Below are 15,883 nucleotides of genomic sequence, written 5' to 3' on the forward strand. Positions count from 1 at the left end.
AATTCCACTAGCTGCTTTCAGATGGCTTTCAGCACTAGTTGGTGGCTGCTGTCATGATTAGTAGAGCTTTAAAAGCTGGAACTGGAGCAGTGATGCAGAGCAGTGGTGCGCACAAGCTGTTCTGGTAGCTGAGCAAAGAGCCAATATCTCCAAGTTCCAGGACTAGCAATGAGAACCTATGCAACTGGAAAGCTCTCATCACTTAGTACAGGCTTTAGCATTGGAAGCTAATGAAATACTGGATTTTAATGATCACTGGTTCCTTGGGCAAACCGGACTCCCTTGGCAGTGGACTGGAATGGAATAAAGCACCCAAGTGCATAAAATGCAGTCTTTGATAAACTCCCTTATTGCTTCTCAAGCATAATGTAAATTGGTTCCCATCTCAAATGGATTCTGTAGTTGGAACCAGGATTCCATAATAACCCTTTGAACAGCCCAGTATAGTAACAACTGATATTTGTAATAACTGATATTTGTGTTGTACTGACTAATGCCAGACTTGCTGGATCACAAATAAGATAAGACTGCACTGGAATGGCTAATAGTAAAAAATTATTCTAACAAATTACAATAGTGATTTAAGAAATTTCATTCTGGGAACCCACTGGAAACATACAAAACTTGTGAATTGCCAAGTAAGCAAACTGTAAGTCAATGTTCTTAATTTTAGCCAAAAGACTTTAGTCTTGCAGTATTGTGTTGTTATAGGTAAGTAAATGAGACTGATAGGGAACTATGTCCTAGAAGTAAATTCCAAGCATATTGTAGTAAAGTTTGTGAAACTAGCTTTCTAGTAATGGTAACATGAAAGCTCATTACAGAACTTAAAAATCTCTGAGAAGGGGGTAAATTGCTGGTTTCGTAGATCACTGGGTTTCATGGACCACTTGGTTTCTGGATTAGTGAGGTTAAGTTCTAGAATGACTATTTTAAATAGTCACCTATATTTTAGAATTGTAGCTGAAACTTTCAATGGCTTTTTAAACTCAAATGCTCACAACACATTACATAGTCCTCTCCTGAGCTTCACTTAACCTAAATCCTGACTCTTAAAAATCTCGACTAAACTAATCTTATCCAGTCTAGCCTAAAAATCAGGAATTTACATTCCTCTCTTGCGCAGGTATTCTGCCTCTAAAGAGCAGTCAATGCATTACAAGTATTAGAATACCTATTTACATGTAGTTTTGAGTGGTAAAGTTGCCAAATTCTAAGTGCTGGAGCAGACTACTCACATTCTGGTCATCTTGTTAAGAAAGGATGCTGACCCTCTGATAGCCCCTTACACTTCAGAAAAATATCATTACTATTACTCATTTCCAGCAAGACTCCCACCAATGATCTAGACATTACTGTAAAAGTATGTCCCTGACATTATTCTGTATTGCAAATAGGACCAATCTTAAATGTAATAAGTCACACGTTTATGTATCGCTGAATGTAAAACATTTTGTAAAATTCCAAAGGCATATAGCTGGCAAGATACTGCACTATCCTAGCTGTGACTTTCTCAGGAGCATTATTCAGTGATAACCACACCCCTAACTGTGCATGTTTCTGCAGGCACACTTGAAACTGGCTAGTCAAACCTAGACTGACCTTTCACCCATATATTGAAGGATAGCTGAACAATAATAGTGGTGAGCTTGATAGCCAGGTGCCTGAGCCAAGTAAGTGTGTGAACTCCACATTTAAATCTGAATGCACAAAAAGTCTGAGGCTAGGAAGAGAAAAAATCAATTCAAAATGATAATGCACATTATGCTATTAACTTGCTCTTTCTCAGCTAGCTTCAAACAGTTTGTAATAAGTTCTCAAATTGCTGCACTTAGAATGTGTGTAAGTTACACCAAGAGCATCATTTAGAGCATATGGACACCTGAGGTGCCTTCTCTAGCACTTATAAATCCGTATAAACAGACACTAGGGCATACTAGTGACCTCTGGTGCCTCTGAGGATGTCTGATTCCATAACTCTTCCAGAAATATGGTCCTCTGAGCTCTCCAATGTTGTATGGCCCATACCATATATGAAACAACTGGAAGCCCCCCATATGTTTGTCAGGTGCATTGCAAGGATTGCTACTTGCCCTAATGCAGGCAAGAGGATCTGTTTGGGTGGGTTTTTTGTTATCAATGGAAAGACACAAGGACAGCTTTTTCCAGATAGAAATCCCTCTAGAGTTGTAGTTTGACTGTCAGGCAGTTCTATTTTTCTAGATCTGGGGGTGGATCATATGAAGGGTGTCAAGCCTTGAAGGATTTCTGGGCAAACATTTTAAATGTAGATGTTTAACTTTAATGGTATAGAAAGGAGTTGTGTGCTCAGAACAGAGCTGTTAATGTGCCTACCTCTGGATTGTCACCTTAGTTATAAGTCTCATTTAAAAACTTTAGGTTTTACATAACAAGTATGTTCTGGGCAGTTGAAGTCACTTCTGCTGCTGAGAATCACCTGCCAGTGTGCTATCCTCTTAGGCAAACTGAAGGTGAACAACAGTTCCTTGGCTCTTGAGGATGCAAACTCAAGCATCTCTTGATGTGGATACAACCTTGTTTCATGGTGGCTATGTTAAACTTAAATACAACCCTAGACAACAGGAAACAAATAAGTGATTTAAATTGGAGCAGCTCTCTTGCTATGTCAAACAACAGATCTCGATCTATGTATTAACTCAAAGTATGAATGGCTTCCGTAGGTACTCAGTAAGGGCACTTTAAATATTTAGAGGCCATGTAGTATCACTTGACCTGTAAGTCAGTACTCTAAATGCCTGTTTCAAACACAGAATAGAAGCCAATGCTTTGGCCTCATGAGGTGACATCTTCTGACCTTAAGACTTCCACTGCACATCACTATAGTTAGCCTTCTCAAACATTGCAAGAATGCAGTTGGCCATTGTGCAGGATTTTTATCTCCCCATCTTGTTTCTTCTGTAGTAAGAAATTGCTATGTTAATGTAAGGGCTTGCCTACATCCAGGTTGCAGCAAGCTGGGGTCTTAATCTACCCCAGACACTGCCTGCTGTGGACTGCCTGCATGTACCCTGCTGACCACATCTTCCCAGTTCATTGGACGTAGATTACACTTTGATCTACTCCCTATTTTGGACAGTCCACAGCCAGCTAGTGTGTGGGGTAGGTTCATGCCCTAGTTTGCAGTAAACTGAATGAGTAGACAAGATTTTAGGATGAAATAGAGATCTTGGCCTAAATGGACTTTAGGAGTATAACCTTTAGAACTCTAGCTTAGCTTCCAGTTCAACTTAGTTCAGGTCATGTTCCACAAACAACTTGTAGACTGATTAGGTAACATAGGACTTTCCACTGGGTCTGTGAAACAGATTTGGCTGTTGTGTTTGGAATAGGAGAGTGCATAAATTAAGTCTCATTTTCCATGTCTGAAGCCTATTGCATAAGCTGTTAAATTCCTAAAACTAGAAACTGGGCAATATCTGAAAAGAGCTTTAGTTTTCAGTGAAACTGCATAAGCTTCAAGTACAGTGTTCCATTTGAAATGGAGCACTGGACAGTGGCAATCCTTGCTTTCTTTCTCTCTGTAGAGGCAGATCTTAATGACATACGCTTGTTGCGGAGTAAGAAAAAGGCTGTGTATGCCAGTATGCTTCTGAACCTAAGCACTGTAGGAATACTGTCTAGAGTGGGCAAGTCAATTGAAATTGAAGAAACTTCATGGTTTAAGTACTTGTTCTCAATCTAATAGTGAAGGAGTGACACTGAAACAGTACCTTAAATATACAGTTTGGCTTAAGCCACTTTAATTTTTCTACTATTAAAACTCTCCCTGATGAACTGCTAGTATGTCTAATAAAACATGTTTTTCATCTTCCTTGGACTTTGCCAAAGGTACATAATAAGGTAATTGATTGTGTCCCAGTGCTAGGTTGAGAATACCCTAGACCTTCAGGAAGAGCCTAGACTAACACATGAACAGCTCCATGTGTAGTAGTCCAAACACAATGTGTATCATGCAGGCGCTGATTCAACTAGTCCAAAATTTAGCTAGAGAATAAAACCTGGGTGTCAGCTCAGAACACTGCTACTAATTAAGAGTTTGTATAAGAGCTTTTATGAAATCATGTGTTTTAGCTAACTAGTTAGTTGGACCTTTTCAGATAGAGATGAACCGAACTGATAGTGAGAGCAACATGCATAATTCTCGTATCTAAAATTTGAATTTCTTAAATTCTCAATCAGTAAAAACACTAATCTTTTCATGAGGTAGAGAATCATCTAGATAATAAGATATGAACTTAAACCCAAGTTTGGCTTGCTAGCATCTACTCTGAGCAAATGCTAGCATGCTTGAAAAAAGGAGGCTCCCCTTAACCCCATAGCAAGTTTTCTTAGCTGCCTTAAAAAAAACTAGATGATAAAACTGTGGTTGAGTCTTAAAAAGGAGTATAAAATAAGTTATGGATGCTGGAATAGGATTAAATTTATACCTGGTGCTCAAATCTTACTTCCTGCTCTTGTTAATTAGCTTTTGTGAACTAATGCTAACTACAATAAAGTACTACTGAGTATCTCTTAAAATAGAATTTCCTGCTATAGTTGCACTGTTAAATAGTGCTGTGTAAAATACATTGGTGCAAGCTTGCTTATAAAAGTCTCAAACTTTAAATGTGTTAACTTTTTCCTCCAGTGTATGTCCAGAGGGGAGGAAGGTAGAAGGCTAGAAGGAACTAGTTTTTCTAGATGGTGTACTTTTAAAAAAACCAAACAAAAACCCTTAAGATATCAGGCTCTTGGTAAATAAGTGTGCTAGGGCCAAATTCTGCCCCTTCATAATCCGATGCTACTGCAACCTTGCTATTACTTTTTTAATGGTGGGACTCTTATGAAATCTAGAAATATCTTTTTAGCTTACTCATCCCTTTTGGAAACATTTTTGGTCTCAAACTAGCCACCAATATCTTCATGTTGTCATTCCAGTCTTCTATGTCATATTTGCCTCCTTAGCTATAAATATATAACCTTTTTTTTAGGGTGGTGAGCATGCTCGAAGATCATCTCTGCTTAATAGTGATGAGCTGTTGACTTATTACTACGATGATGTGAGAACAGCCTATGAAATCTTCCAAAGAGGTTTGGCGGTATCAAGTAAGTTTATCAAAAGTAGTCTCTCTTCACTGTCCAGAATTAACTTGAGCTTTGAGATAAATGAGGCTGCAGGATAAGATGTTCTAGTAGGTAGACAATGTTTTAGCATAGTAAGAGGGCAAAGGTTCAGGACTCCTGAAAGCAAAACTGACTGGTGATCTGATGTGAAGCAGGGCTGTGCAAGAAAAGTGCAAACTAGAGTGTACTCAATTCAGTCTACTCTGACCAAATGGGAACAAGTGTGTTTGACTACTGTAGATGTCCACTGGGAACTAGGCCAGAGGCTGATAGTCTCTCAAAGCCTAATCCTCACAGGAGACTAGCTGAACTGAACAGCTAAGATATCAAACAGTTAAAAGAGAGAAGAACTATAGCCTGAACAAAACTGGAATAACTACCGCATGATTTTTTTCCCCACCCAAGATAATGGTCCCTGTTTGGGTATCAGAAAACCAAATCAGCCGTATGAATGGATCTCTTATAAAGAGGTAAGCAGCCACCCTAGTTCTCTAGCTTAAAACAATCTGGGTGTCGTCGTTGTCTCCCCCTCCTCCCCCCACCCCTCTCCACCCAGTGTGACCATTAGTACAATACCAGTGATGTAAGACCTTGAAATTCCGCAGTTTCAAGTAGCATCTCAAATTCATGCTGCTCTACTTGCGATATTTTTGCAGAGTAGGTAATTTCTAGCAACGTCATTCCATTGTTAAGACCCTGCACTCCAGGGACAGGAGCTAATGTAAAAAGGGAAATGGAGTGAAAAGCATTTCATAGGAGCATGTACATTTTAGGTGTATAAAAACACCCAAATACTGTTTGGTTACCTCAAGCAGCTCCACAACCTTTCAGATTATATCTTTGTTAATCATTTCATAACTGTTCCTGAGAGCTCTATTCCATATCTCTGTCCCATTAAAAAGGTAGGGTCCTGCAACTGCTGCTTAGACAGCCTTTTTGCCAGTCAGGCTGGCTGTTACAAACAGATGATTAATTCTATACTAGGAAAACCCTGGATTTCAACTCTAAAACTACTGTGAGGCTCTCCAAAAAGAACAAATCCATGGTATTTTTGGGTAAATGTGTGCAGAATGCAAGTAGCAGACCACTTCTTCACAACTGCTATAGATGTCAAAAGCTGTGGACGGATCCTAATGTAAATTTTTTTAAACAGCAGTTAGCTTTAGATTATAGTTTAAAGACTATCTGCATCATCGTAAAGTTAGAACTCTGGCAGGCTCCTTGCCTTTCCAGTTGATGCTTTTATCGGGCTCCAGACTTGTGATAAGGCTTTCCTAGTGTATACTGCTACTCACTAAACATCTTCTGAGATGCTAGAATTTTCAGTTGAAGCAAGCAGTCTCTCCTTCAAGATAGGTTCTGCCTCTACAAGAGCCCATTAAAGTCCTTCCTTTAACAGACGTCCTATCAGTATAGAATGGCGGCTCCTTATCACATGAGTTATACTTAATAACATGGTGTATGCTTGCCTTGTAGCATTTGAAGTGTAGATTAAAGGGCCAGGATGGGTGAGTCCACCCTTAGACTTACCAGTGGAGATTTGGCTGCAGGCATGACACCCTAACAGAAAAACAGGTTTAAGGAACAACTTTTTGAGTTTCAAGTACTGGAAAAAGGTTTACATCTTTCAATGCTCATCTGAAGAGTAAAGCAGGTGGATGATATGCACCCTGCATGGCTGACTCAAGCGGAACTTAGAAGTTGAAATCATTCCAATATTGCATCCCTTGGGTGTAATGCAGATGTGCACAGATTCCCACTTCAGTCATGTCAACCAAAGAGCCCTCAAGAATAGTGTTGTGAAGTGATTAACTGTTAACAGCTATGCTGTGCTCTACAATCCATCTTGAATAGGTTGACTGCCACAGTGATTTGACCTCATGTGGCTAAAATAAGATGGACATTGTAATGCACCTTAAGTCATGGAAACATCCAAAAATAAAAAGACCCACTATCCTCTCTCCTTCCTGCACTCCAAATTCCAATACCCAGTGTAAGACTCAACAAATGGAGATGCTTCATGTGGTGTTACTGAGGAGCTTGCAATTAACCTTAGTTGGCTGTTTCTCTTTCAGGTGTCTGAGAGAGCAGAGTGTGTGGGTTCAGCCCTGCTCCACAGAGGCTACAAGCCAGCCTCACACCAGTATATCGGGATCTTTGCACAAAACAGGCCAGAGGTAAACTGACTGAGGAGCATGCGAGTGGCTGTTAAACGTAAAAGAAACTGACCCATTCAAGTTCCGAAATTATTGGGCAGAGTACCAGTCTCTCAGGGAGGGGAATGCATTGGGGATGGAGTGGTATTATTGTGTAGGCCTACAAACTATACCTGCGGCAACTATAACTCAAAAACCAAATTTGGCATCTAGTGTGTAGTAGTTGTTGCTTCCTTCTAACAGACCCATTGGCACAGACTCTTACCAGAGCCACATCCAGAAGTCTGGGGTAACTATAAAAGATGTGGGGAATCCCAGAAGACCTAACTCACCTCTTTCTCTTCCATGAAAGACTCTACTTTGGACTTCAGAGAGGAGACTTATCCCTCTCGTGGTCAAATTCAGTAAAGCACTCAGTTTTGGTCCCTAGTTTGTTGCCCTCTAAAACTGGGTATCTCATTTTAGTAAGTCTTAATATTTAAAATACTTAGATCTGCTCTGTATGAGCAGAAAACTGTAAGCCATATTTGTGCTTGCTTGTGTCTTGAAACTGATTTTTAGCACCTCTGGGGGATTTCTAAGCCCTCCTAGGCAAACACTAAATGCTGTGACACACACCCAAGTGTCATTGTGACAAAGTGGAGATATTCTTGGGGCTTTCTCGGAGTGCTGTGTGTGCCTGGTTCCTCACATATGTTACTCATGTATGTTGGTGATGGAACCCAGGTGCGTGATCGTTTCAGAGACCACAGGTACGCAGACCTAACCAGGACCCCCTGCCTTGGCCCAACCAGTTGCAACAGGTTGTGACCAAGAGGAGTGGCCACCTTGCCTGGGAAGAAGACGACAACAGACTGGGGAGGGGCTAGGGGATGGATCTGAGAGTGGCTGGGGGAAAGAGGTCAGTCCCCTGTGGGGGGCCGGCAGAGAGGGAGCTTGGAGAATGGGGCTCCCCAGGTGGTCGCTGCTAGCAGCTTAAATAGAAGTTCAGCAAAGTCCTTCTATGCTGTAATCCTTAGAACTAATAAACTCTTCTGACCTCCACGCAGGCTGTGAATTGCTTCTGATTGTGAAGGTGGGATGCATGGCCCCTTTGGGGGCATAGGGCTCCCCAGAGTCCTGGCGAAGGGGGCTCAGAGAGGCAGTTCAGGCGATGTAGGATATGACTGCACTGGTGTCTGGATACCCGGGGGCGGGGGCAGACTCCAAAGCACTATAGTCCTGTCTGGCTGTGTTGAGAGGTGTCCAGAGCACAATCCCTGCGGGACTCGTCAGTCAGTTCATGCTGCAATACCATGGATTACTACCTTATCAAATGCCTGCCACTTCTGTGTAGAATCTGCTCTCTTCTATTAAATGCAGTGTCTTGGGTCTTGCCTTCTAGTGAGATGAAAGCAAGCCCAGGATCCTCTTCCAAAGGAGAGTCTGTTCAGCTGGTAGATATGGTATGAAGTTCTCAAGACTTCTAAACATGGAACACTTTGAGTGTCTTTGAAACCATGTTTAAGGCTGTTTAAAATTTGGGGTCTCTTTCTGGTACTTTCCTGTGTGGACTTCATGGGTGTCCCCACACAGTTACATTTTCACCCCTAAGAGTAAAGAGGCTAGGACATCTCCCACCTAATAAAACCAGATTAAAAGGAAAAAGTATAACGTACATAAAATGATAGGGTTCCACAAACTCTGGCTCTAGTCTTCTGGACTCTCCTAGAGTAGGAGCTGGAATGGCAGAAAAGGAGTCAGAGTGGTGCTCTCCTAGTACTAGTAGCAGCTTTCCTGTTTCTCGCTAGCAGACCACCTTTGGGTATAGGGAAAGATGGCCAAAGGTTGGAGTACCCTCAAGGGATTAATCAAAGCATATATCTACTTGAGCTGCAACTGTGCTCTGTTTGTGCAGTACAGATGTATGCAAACTAGCCTCTAGCTAGCTGGGGTACCAGAGCAGTGAATGAAGATGGCTGCACCAGCCTTAGGCTTCTCAGCCTTTCCTTAAATTTTCTAATGGCATACAAATGTCATTTCTCTGCCTCTCAGTACCTCTCGATGTCATTGGACAAATTGGATGCCAGGCCTACCTTCGAGTTATGTAACTTGGCCCTCAAGTTTTTTTGAATTAGGTCATCAGTGAGCTGGAAAAGGTTCACTTAAGCGGACAATTTTAAATATTGGTGTCCTAAATCATTCACTGTTCTGTGAAACCTCCACCTCACTCATCAAATTTTTAGAGAGCTGGCATGGCCTTTTGAGTCAAATGTCCTCAAAACATTACCACCAGTTTATGAGAATAGGCCATATAAGTCCCTAATAAATAACTAGTGGGGAAAAACCCTTGCTCAAACTTAGTTTGTTGCTAGTGAATGAGTTAGAGATTCCATCTCCACTTTCTCTTTTGCTAACTTAAAAACAGATTTTTTTAGTTTTGCAATCTCCTGTAATTTCTATTTTGCAATTTATAGTCAGGCAATCTAGTTTTCAAAATATCTCAACAGAAATTTAAAGCTCACCAAGATGAAATCTTTTGAAATATAACTTTTTTTTGTTTATATGCTCATATAAGCTATCCTCCTTCCCATTGTTCAGAGCAAAGAACTGGTGTCAGGACTCAAGGTTATAATTTAAAATCCAGCTGTAACTCTAGGGTGTGATAGGGAAACTTTCTCCACCATTATCTGTCTGTAACATGAAGGTGCATGGATTCTGCTAGTGCAGGAGTAATTGGTGCAACAACCGTAACATTGTAACGGGCACCTTGTAACATAGCAACTAAAATGGAAGCTACTTTCAGAAATGCTTAAATAGTGGGAGTAAAAGAGTTTAACACCTAGTCCAAAAATATTCAGTCACCCTTATCAAAGGCAGCTTAACAAACATACCAGAAACTAGAGACTTAGCGAGTTTTGTAGCATATTTAATACAAAACAAAATGTTAAGGAGTTAAGCTTGATACCACTTGTTCAGGCAATGAAGCAACTGACTAACTTCATCTGAAAACAGTTCTCCCTCCCTCCCCACCCCCCTAATATTATTGCACTCATAAAAGCTTATAGCCCTTCAGGATTAGTGATTCAGTTTCAGATAGAATTTAAGATGCCTGCAGCTCTCAGCACTAACTGGAATTGGTGAATCTTACAGATCTTGTCCTGCAATATAGTAGAATTTGTGACACACTTCAAGTACCTGGAAGGAAGACTTGAATTGTGTTTATTTCTAGCACACACACGAGCAGTGAGGCTTTCATCTCAGGTGTAGTCACAAACCCTAGAATTTGGCCTAGTTACATGGGTATTGCATACAACAACTTCTGCTCCTTAGTGAACAACTTTCAGTGTCCTGTTTTAGACCGCCTCTCAATGCATGACTGCCTTGTACAAGGATGCTTTAGGATCTCATCTACCTAAATTACTTGGCATAAAGTTGTAATAGCTATTGTGCTTGCTGGGATATGTTGTTATCCAGCAAACTCTTCCCATTTCAACTTGCAATCATGTTTATATCTGTATGCCTGTGGAGTGCTCATCACCAAGCAAAGGGCATGTATCTAGCTCCTGTATATTCTGCAGAATGGCTGCCTACTGATTAGGAGTTCTCTGCCCATTCGGATATTACTTCCATAAAGTAAAGTGTCATCTAAATCTCTAGAGTAATAGAACCCTCTATTTCAAGAGCGAAAGGTGACCAGACAAAACTAACAACCCAAATACCATATGAAGTGTATTACCAGCTATAGACTGGCTTGCATCAGTTTGCCAGACATTTTCAAGGCTCCCACACACCTGGTCACTATCAGAGTGCACTAGCTGGCACAGAACAACAAGCACTGAAACTTGAAGCACTTCAGTGATGGCTCATATAGAGGTGTGCTGTTCCAGGGACTGAAGTAAATCTAATAGGCACTGAATGTGTAGAAATAATGTGCTCCCACCTATAAAGCACACTCCCATGGACTGGTAGAATGGGGGGGGGGGGGGGGAACTGGAGGGAGATACAAGAATAGAATTGATGCATGTAGGATATGAAGGAGAAGCTAGCTAGTAGAAATGGACTGGCTCTTCTTCTCGGGGGCAAGGCTGATTCTTGGGTGTAATTTTTTGTTTTGTGGGGTTTTATGCCAGAACTAGCATCTGCTCCCATATAACTCAACTATGGGTAGGCCAGCTTACTTGTTAGTATCTCTGATAAACTAACCACTTATACTATGCCCTCCTTGATAAATAAATGACACCTTTAAAAGAATGTTAAAAAATTCTTGTTGGGCAGATAGCACCAAGCCTGTTTTACACTAAAGATTTCCTTATTGGAATTCAAACATCAGGTTCCCTCTGTTCAGAGGTCTTCGCACTCTGCTGTTTGGACTAGTAAACCCATACTTACTTCTGCTTTTCTTTTTGGACAGTGGGTTATCATTGAACAGGGATGCTACGCATACTCCATGGTGGTAGTGCCACTTTATGATACACTGGGAGCTGATGCAATCACATACATTGTGAACAAAGGTATGACTTTCAGTAGTTCAGCAAATAAACATCAGGTGATAGGCTTGACTATCTGGTAAAAATATGATTGTTGCCTTATTCAAAATAACCCTCTGATACAAGCATGTCTGGATCTTGTCTAATAACTAGATAAGTCAAATGTGTTGTACTAATAGCAGTCGTCTCTTAATTCAGCTGACATAGCACTGATTTTCTGCGACAAATCTGACAAGGCCAAGCTTCTACTGGATAATGTAGAAAAGGGAGAAATGCCAGTCCTCAACACCATTGTTGTTATGGAATCCTTTGACAGTCTTCTGGTAGAGTGTGGAAAGAAGTGTGGGGTAGAAGTTCTCAGCATGAGAGACATGGAGGTAAGCACTGAAATTTCCACCTATTTCACTGTACAGCCATGGGTATAGAGGAGATAGCAGATGGAAGCGGTAAAGTGCCTTGCTGAGGCTGGAAATTGGGGATTCAGAGTAATTTATCCTGTTCAGATGTCTGGTTACAAAATTGATCTTTGACCAAGAGAGTGAAGGGTAAAGGTTGACTTCTATTTACACAGTAGACCCTCTTTAGCAAGTAAACAGTTAACTAGTGGTGTTTCACAACGCTTAAATGAGTCTACAAAGGTGGATACAAAAATTAGTGAAATTGGTTCAAAGGTAACACTAAAATCTAAATTTTACCATTAGTATTTACATCTAGAGGAGCAGTTGAAACAATTCTGTCCTTTTATCTTTTGTCTTAGTACTATTTCATAAAGTGCCAGCTTCAATAAAAATCAAATGATGGCATTTAACATGGTCACAAAAGATAGGCCATGGAAGTCCTAACTGCATTTTTCCAATGCATTAACTCCTTTTATATTAAAACAAACCTTGACCTAACCAGCCTAAAATCTCTAATCTTAAAAAGCAAAGCAGTGAAGAGATTAAGCTCTTAAAGTCAGGGCCAACCACAAGGAAATGTTCAATGCTTACTTTCTTATACCTTGAGGTAAGGGCCATGACGAAACTGATAAATCTGAAATAATTCTACATATTAAAACCTTATCTCTTGACAGATTGAAATGTTGATTTTTAACTACTGTCATTCCTAATTAGGATTAAAAACGTTTAATGATCTTTAAAGGTTTCAAGATTAACACTGAAATTCAACTCTCAAATATACTTGGCTTTTAGCCATTATCTCTACTATTGGTGAGAAGGGAGAACTTCAGGCTCCACTTAACTTTCTCTGGATATTAGATCTTCGTTTCAGCCTATGGGTCAGACAAATCTCAAATGACAAGGGGCCACAATTAATATAGGGAGTGCAAATTCTGAGCCTTCCTCCGCTCCTTTTGTGATGCAAAGGGAGCAGAAACTATCTGCAAGCTCCCTTCCCAAGCTCTGGAGTAGGAGCGTGGCTGGAGTGTGCTGTACCTATCCTCAGCGGGCATGGCCCATACTTAGGGGACTGCCTGGTGGGTAATGGGTAATGAAGCAACTAGAGCATCTGTTCCGTTATAGTGTTAGCAGGGAAGGATTGGCAGTTAAGTGCTTTTGGCTCACATCAGAGCTGTTGCATGGGGAAAAAATGGGAGGCAGTTGGGAAGAGGTGTTCCCCACTTCTTTGTAGTGACAGGTTGTCCCAAATATTTCAGTTCAAAAGTCTCAGGGCACATCTTGGGCTGTTTCTAATTCCTAATCAACATTCACTTCAGCTGTAACCCTTGAAGTCCACAGACAGGGCACTATCAAGCTAGAATAATGGACTTGTCTTCAAGGTGCTATTGGCATGATATTGGACACTAAAGTCTTCTGTCTAACATCTGACAGTAGCACAATAAGTTAGTGCCCCAGCTGCATTGATGGAACATGTGAAACAAGGAGTCCCTATTTTGAAAACTAGGTGCAGAATTAATGGTGACTCTTTTAAAAAAAATAAACTGTCCTAATCTGGGACCAATGCTGAAAGGTCCATTCTCTTTAAAATGTCAGTAATGGCATCTGTTACTTTTAAACATTGACCATGCTGAATACACATGCCATGGTCCACCAGGTTAGAATGGGAGTGTGAACAGGTTGCTATAAAACTGAGAATTTAGGTGACATGCCTATCTCATCTCCCACATGTAAATTGGAAACCATGCTTAATCTTATTCCACAGATGTTGGTCACTTCATAAATAAGGCCATGTCTACACTGATGGCGGCGAAGTCGCAGCTGTCTGATCGACTATCTGGATCAACTGAGCGGTCAGTGATGACCTGCTCAGTCGATCCAGAAGTTGATGTACTAAAACCACCACCTCAAGTGGCGTAGGGCTGCGTTGATGGGAACGCAGTTCCCGTCGGCGCAGTGCAGTGAAGATGGTGCGCAGAAGAGAAGCACAGGAGATGACTGAGTTACCCAAGTTGTTTACGTACTTTGCGTAACTCCCATTGACTGCTGCCGAATTGCCGAGGTAAGTGTAGACAAAGCCTAAGACACCAAATTTATTAGCTTGTCTGCTATTACCTATGTTCTTGATAGGCCAACACTGACCCAAACTTGCCACATCTTCTTCATAAGCCTATGGCACTTAAAGTTCTGTTAAACTTTATTCCTTTATGATCAGAAGTAACTAGCTTGGTGTCTAAATGACAAATGTTTCTATAGAAATGGATAGTGATAGGAAATATTTTAAAGCAAATGTGGTTATCCTACTCATATCTGTCTCCTCCTAAATTTTTAGGAGTTGGGGAGAGCTCACAGACAAAAACCTGTGGTAAGTATCAAACTACTCAAAAGATAACTGATCTACATTAGTTATAACTTCAGTCTTTAGATCAAACTAAAGCACAAATATGTCACCTTCTGTGGCTCAAAATAAAATTGGTACTTTGTTGGTTTTATACTGAATTTTTTTTTTTTTTTAAAGCCTCCAAATCCAGAAGATCTAGCAGTCATCTGTTTTACCAGTGGAACTACAGGTACACTTAATTATGTTGACTTCCCATATTGTACTTTATGGACAACATTCATTTGGAAGGCTCTTCAGCATATGCTGCTCCATGATTCCCCTGCTGCTGCACCATTTCACCCGTTAGGGCAGAAAGTAGTAGACAGCAAATGTTTCCTATAGAACTTTCTGGGTCAGCCAATGGGAAATTGAAGTGCTTGACTAATAATTCCTGGAGACCAAAATGCTCTTTCAGAAGTTGGGTATCAAGATTGGCTTGCCACTACCACAAAAGATGAACTCTGTGTAGCTCAAACTTGTCTCATTCAACAGACTAACTCACCCTCCTTATGTCTCAAACCAATGAGACTTGTATTAAGAGAACTTGTAGGATTGAATTTAGGAGTTAAGACTTGACAAATTTTAACATTGAAATTATCTCTTTCCAAAATCCCTTGCTTCTGAGGATGTTGATTTACCAAACAGGGAAGATATTAAGAGCCTTCTTTTTCTTTATTCTTCAAAACTATTTGAACACATACAACTTACTGCAGAACTGGCACTGTCTAATTTTGCAAACCTGTTAGCAATTAATTCTTAATTAGGTTTTACTTAATTCAAACAGTTAGGCTTTGTTTTAAATGTTGTGCATCCAATCGTTAAAGCTCTTCTAGACTTCCCTAGAGGTAAGTGGATAAAGTGAATCTATCTCAACTTGATGTTTTAAAGTGTATATAAACCCTTCACTGTTGCATTTTAATGTGTATTTCCTCTTTAGGAAACCCCAAAGGCGCCTTGATCACTCATCAAAATATAGTGAGCAATGCTTCAGCTTTTGTGAAAGCTACGGAGGTAAACTTCAAGGCTAAGTCATTTAAACATTTTATAGACTTTTAGGGCTTAGCCCTGAAGAAGTAAAGCCTTTTCAGAAAGATTTTCAGTACCATTTAACATGCTATTTTGCAAAATGGCTTAGGCTCCTAAAGCTTGATAAGGTTGGGTTTAAGTAGACTCTTCTGATACTTCAACAGTGTAAGACTGTGTTCTGAAATTGGCAACACCACACACTGAATTCCTGAAACAGTTTCTAGTTCTCCCATCCCCAAAGTAAAATATCAAATCAGTCTCACTTGCTTAATCCACTAATCTTTTCTTGTTGTGGTTGGTTTGACAGCTTGC

At 40.5% G+C, this 15,883-nt stretch overlaps 1 protein-coding gene across 2 annotated transcripts in view; it reads left to right on the forward strand.

Moving 5' to 3' along the window:
* ACSL1 (acyl-CoA synthetase long chain family member 1) overlaps positions 1-15,883 on the forward strand; it is a 44,977-nt gene that overhangs the window by 2,470 nt on the left and 26,624 nt on the right. For both annotated transcript variants that reach the window (XM_067551645.1, XM_067551646.1), the window contains exons 2-9: positions 5,013-5,127; positions 5,551-5,615; positions 7,221-7,322; positions 11,695-11,794; positions 11,969-12,147; positions 14,498-14,530; positions 14,684-14,735; positions 15,483-15,556. In XM_067551645.1, the coding sequence (XP_067407746.1) occupies positions 5,013-5,127; positions 5,551-5,615; positions 7,221-7,322; positions 11,695-11,794; positions 11,969-12,147; positions 14,498-14,530; positions 14,684-14,735; positions 15,483-15,556 (720 nt within the window). The remainder of the gene's footprint in view (positions 1-5,012; positions 5,128-5,550; positions 5,616-7,220; positions 7,323-11,694; positions 11,795-11,968; positions 12,148-14,497; positions 14,531-14,683; positions 14,736-15,482; positions 15,557-15,883) is intronic.

Source organism: Emydura macquarii, unplaced genomic scaffold (genome assembly GCF_026122565.2).
Source record: "Emydura macquarii macquarii isolate MOO-44397 ecotype Brisbane River unplaced genomic scaffold, CSIRO-AGI_Emac_v2 contig_1363, whole genome shotgun sequence".
Taxonomy (NCBI): domain Eukaryota; kingdom Metazoa; phylum Chordata; order Testudines; family Chelidae; genus Emydura; species Emydura macquarii.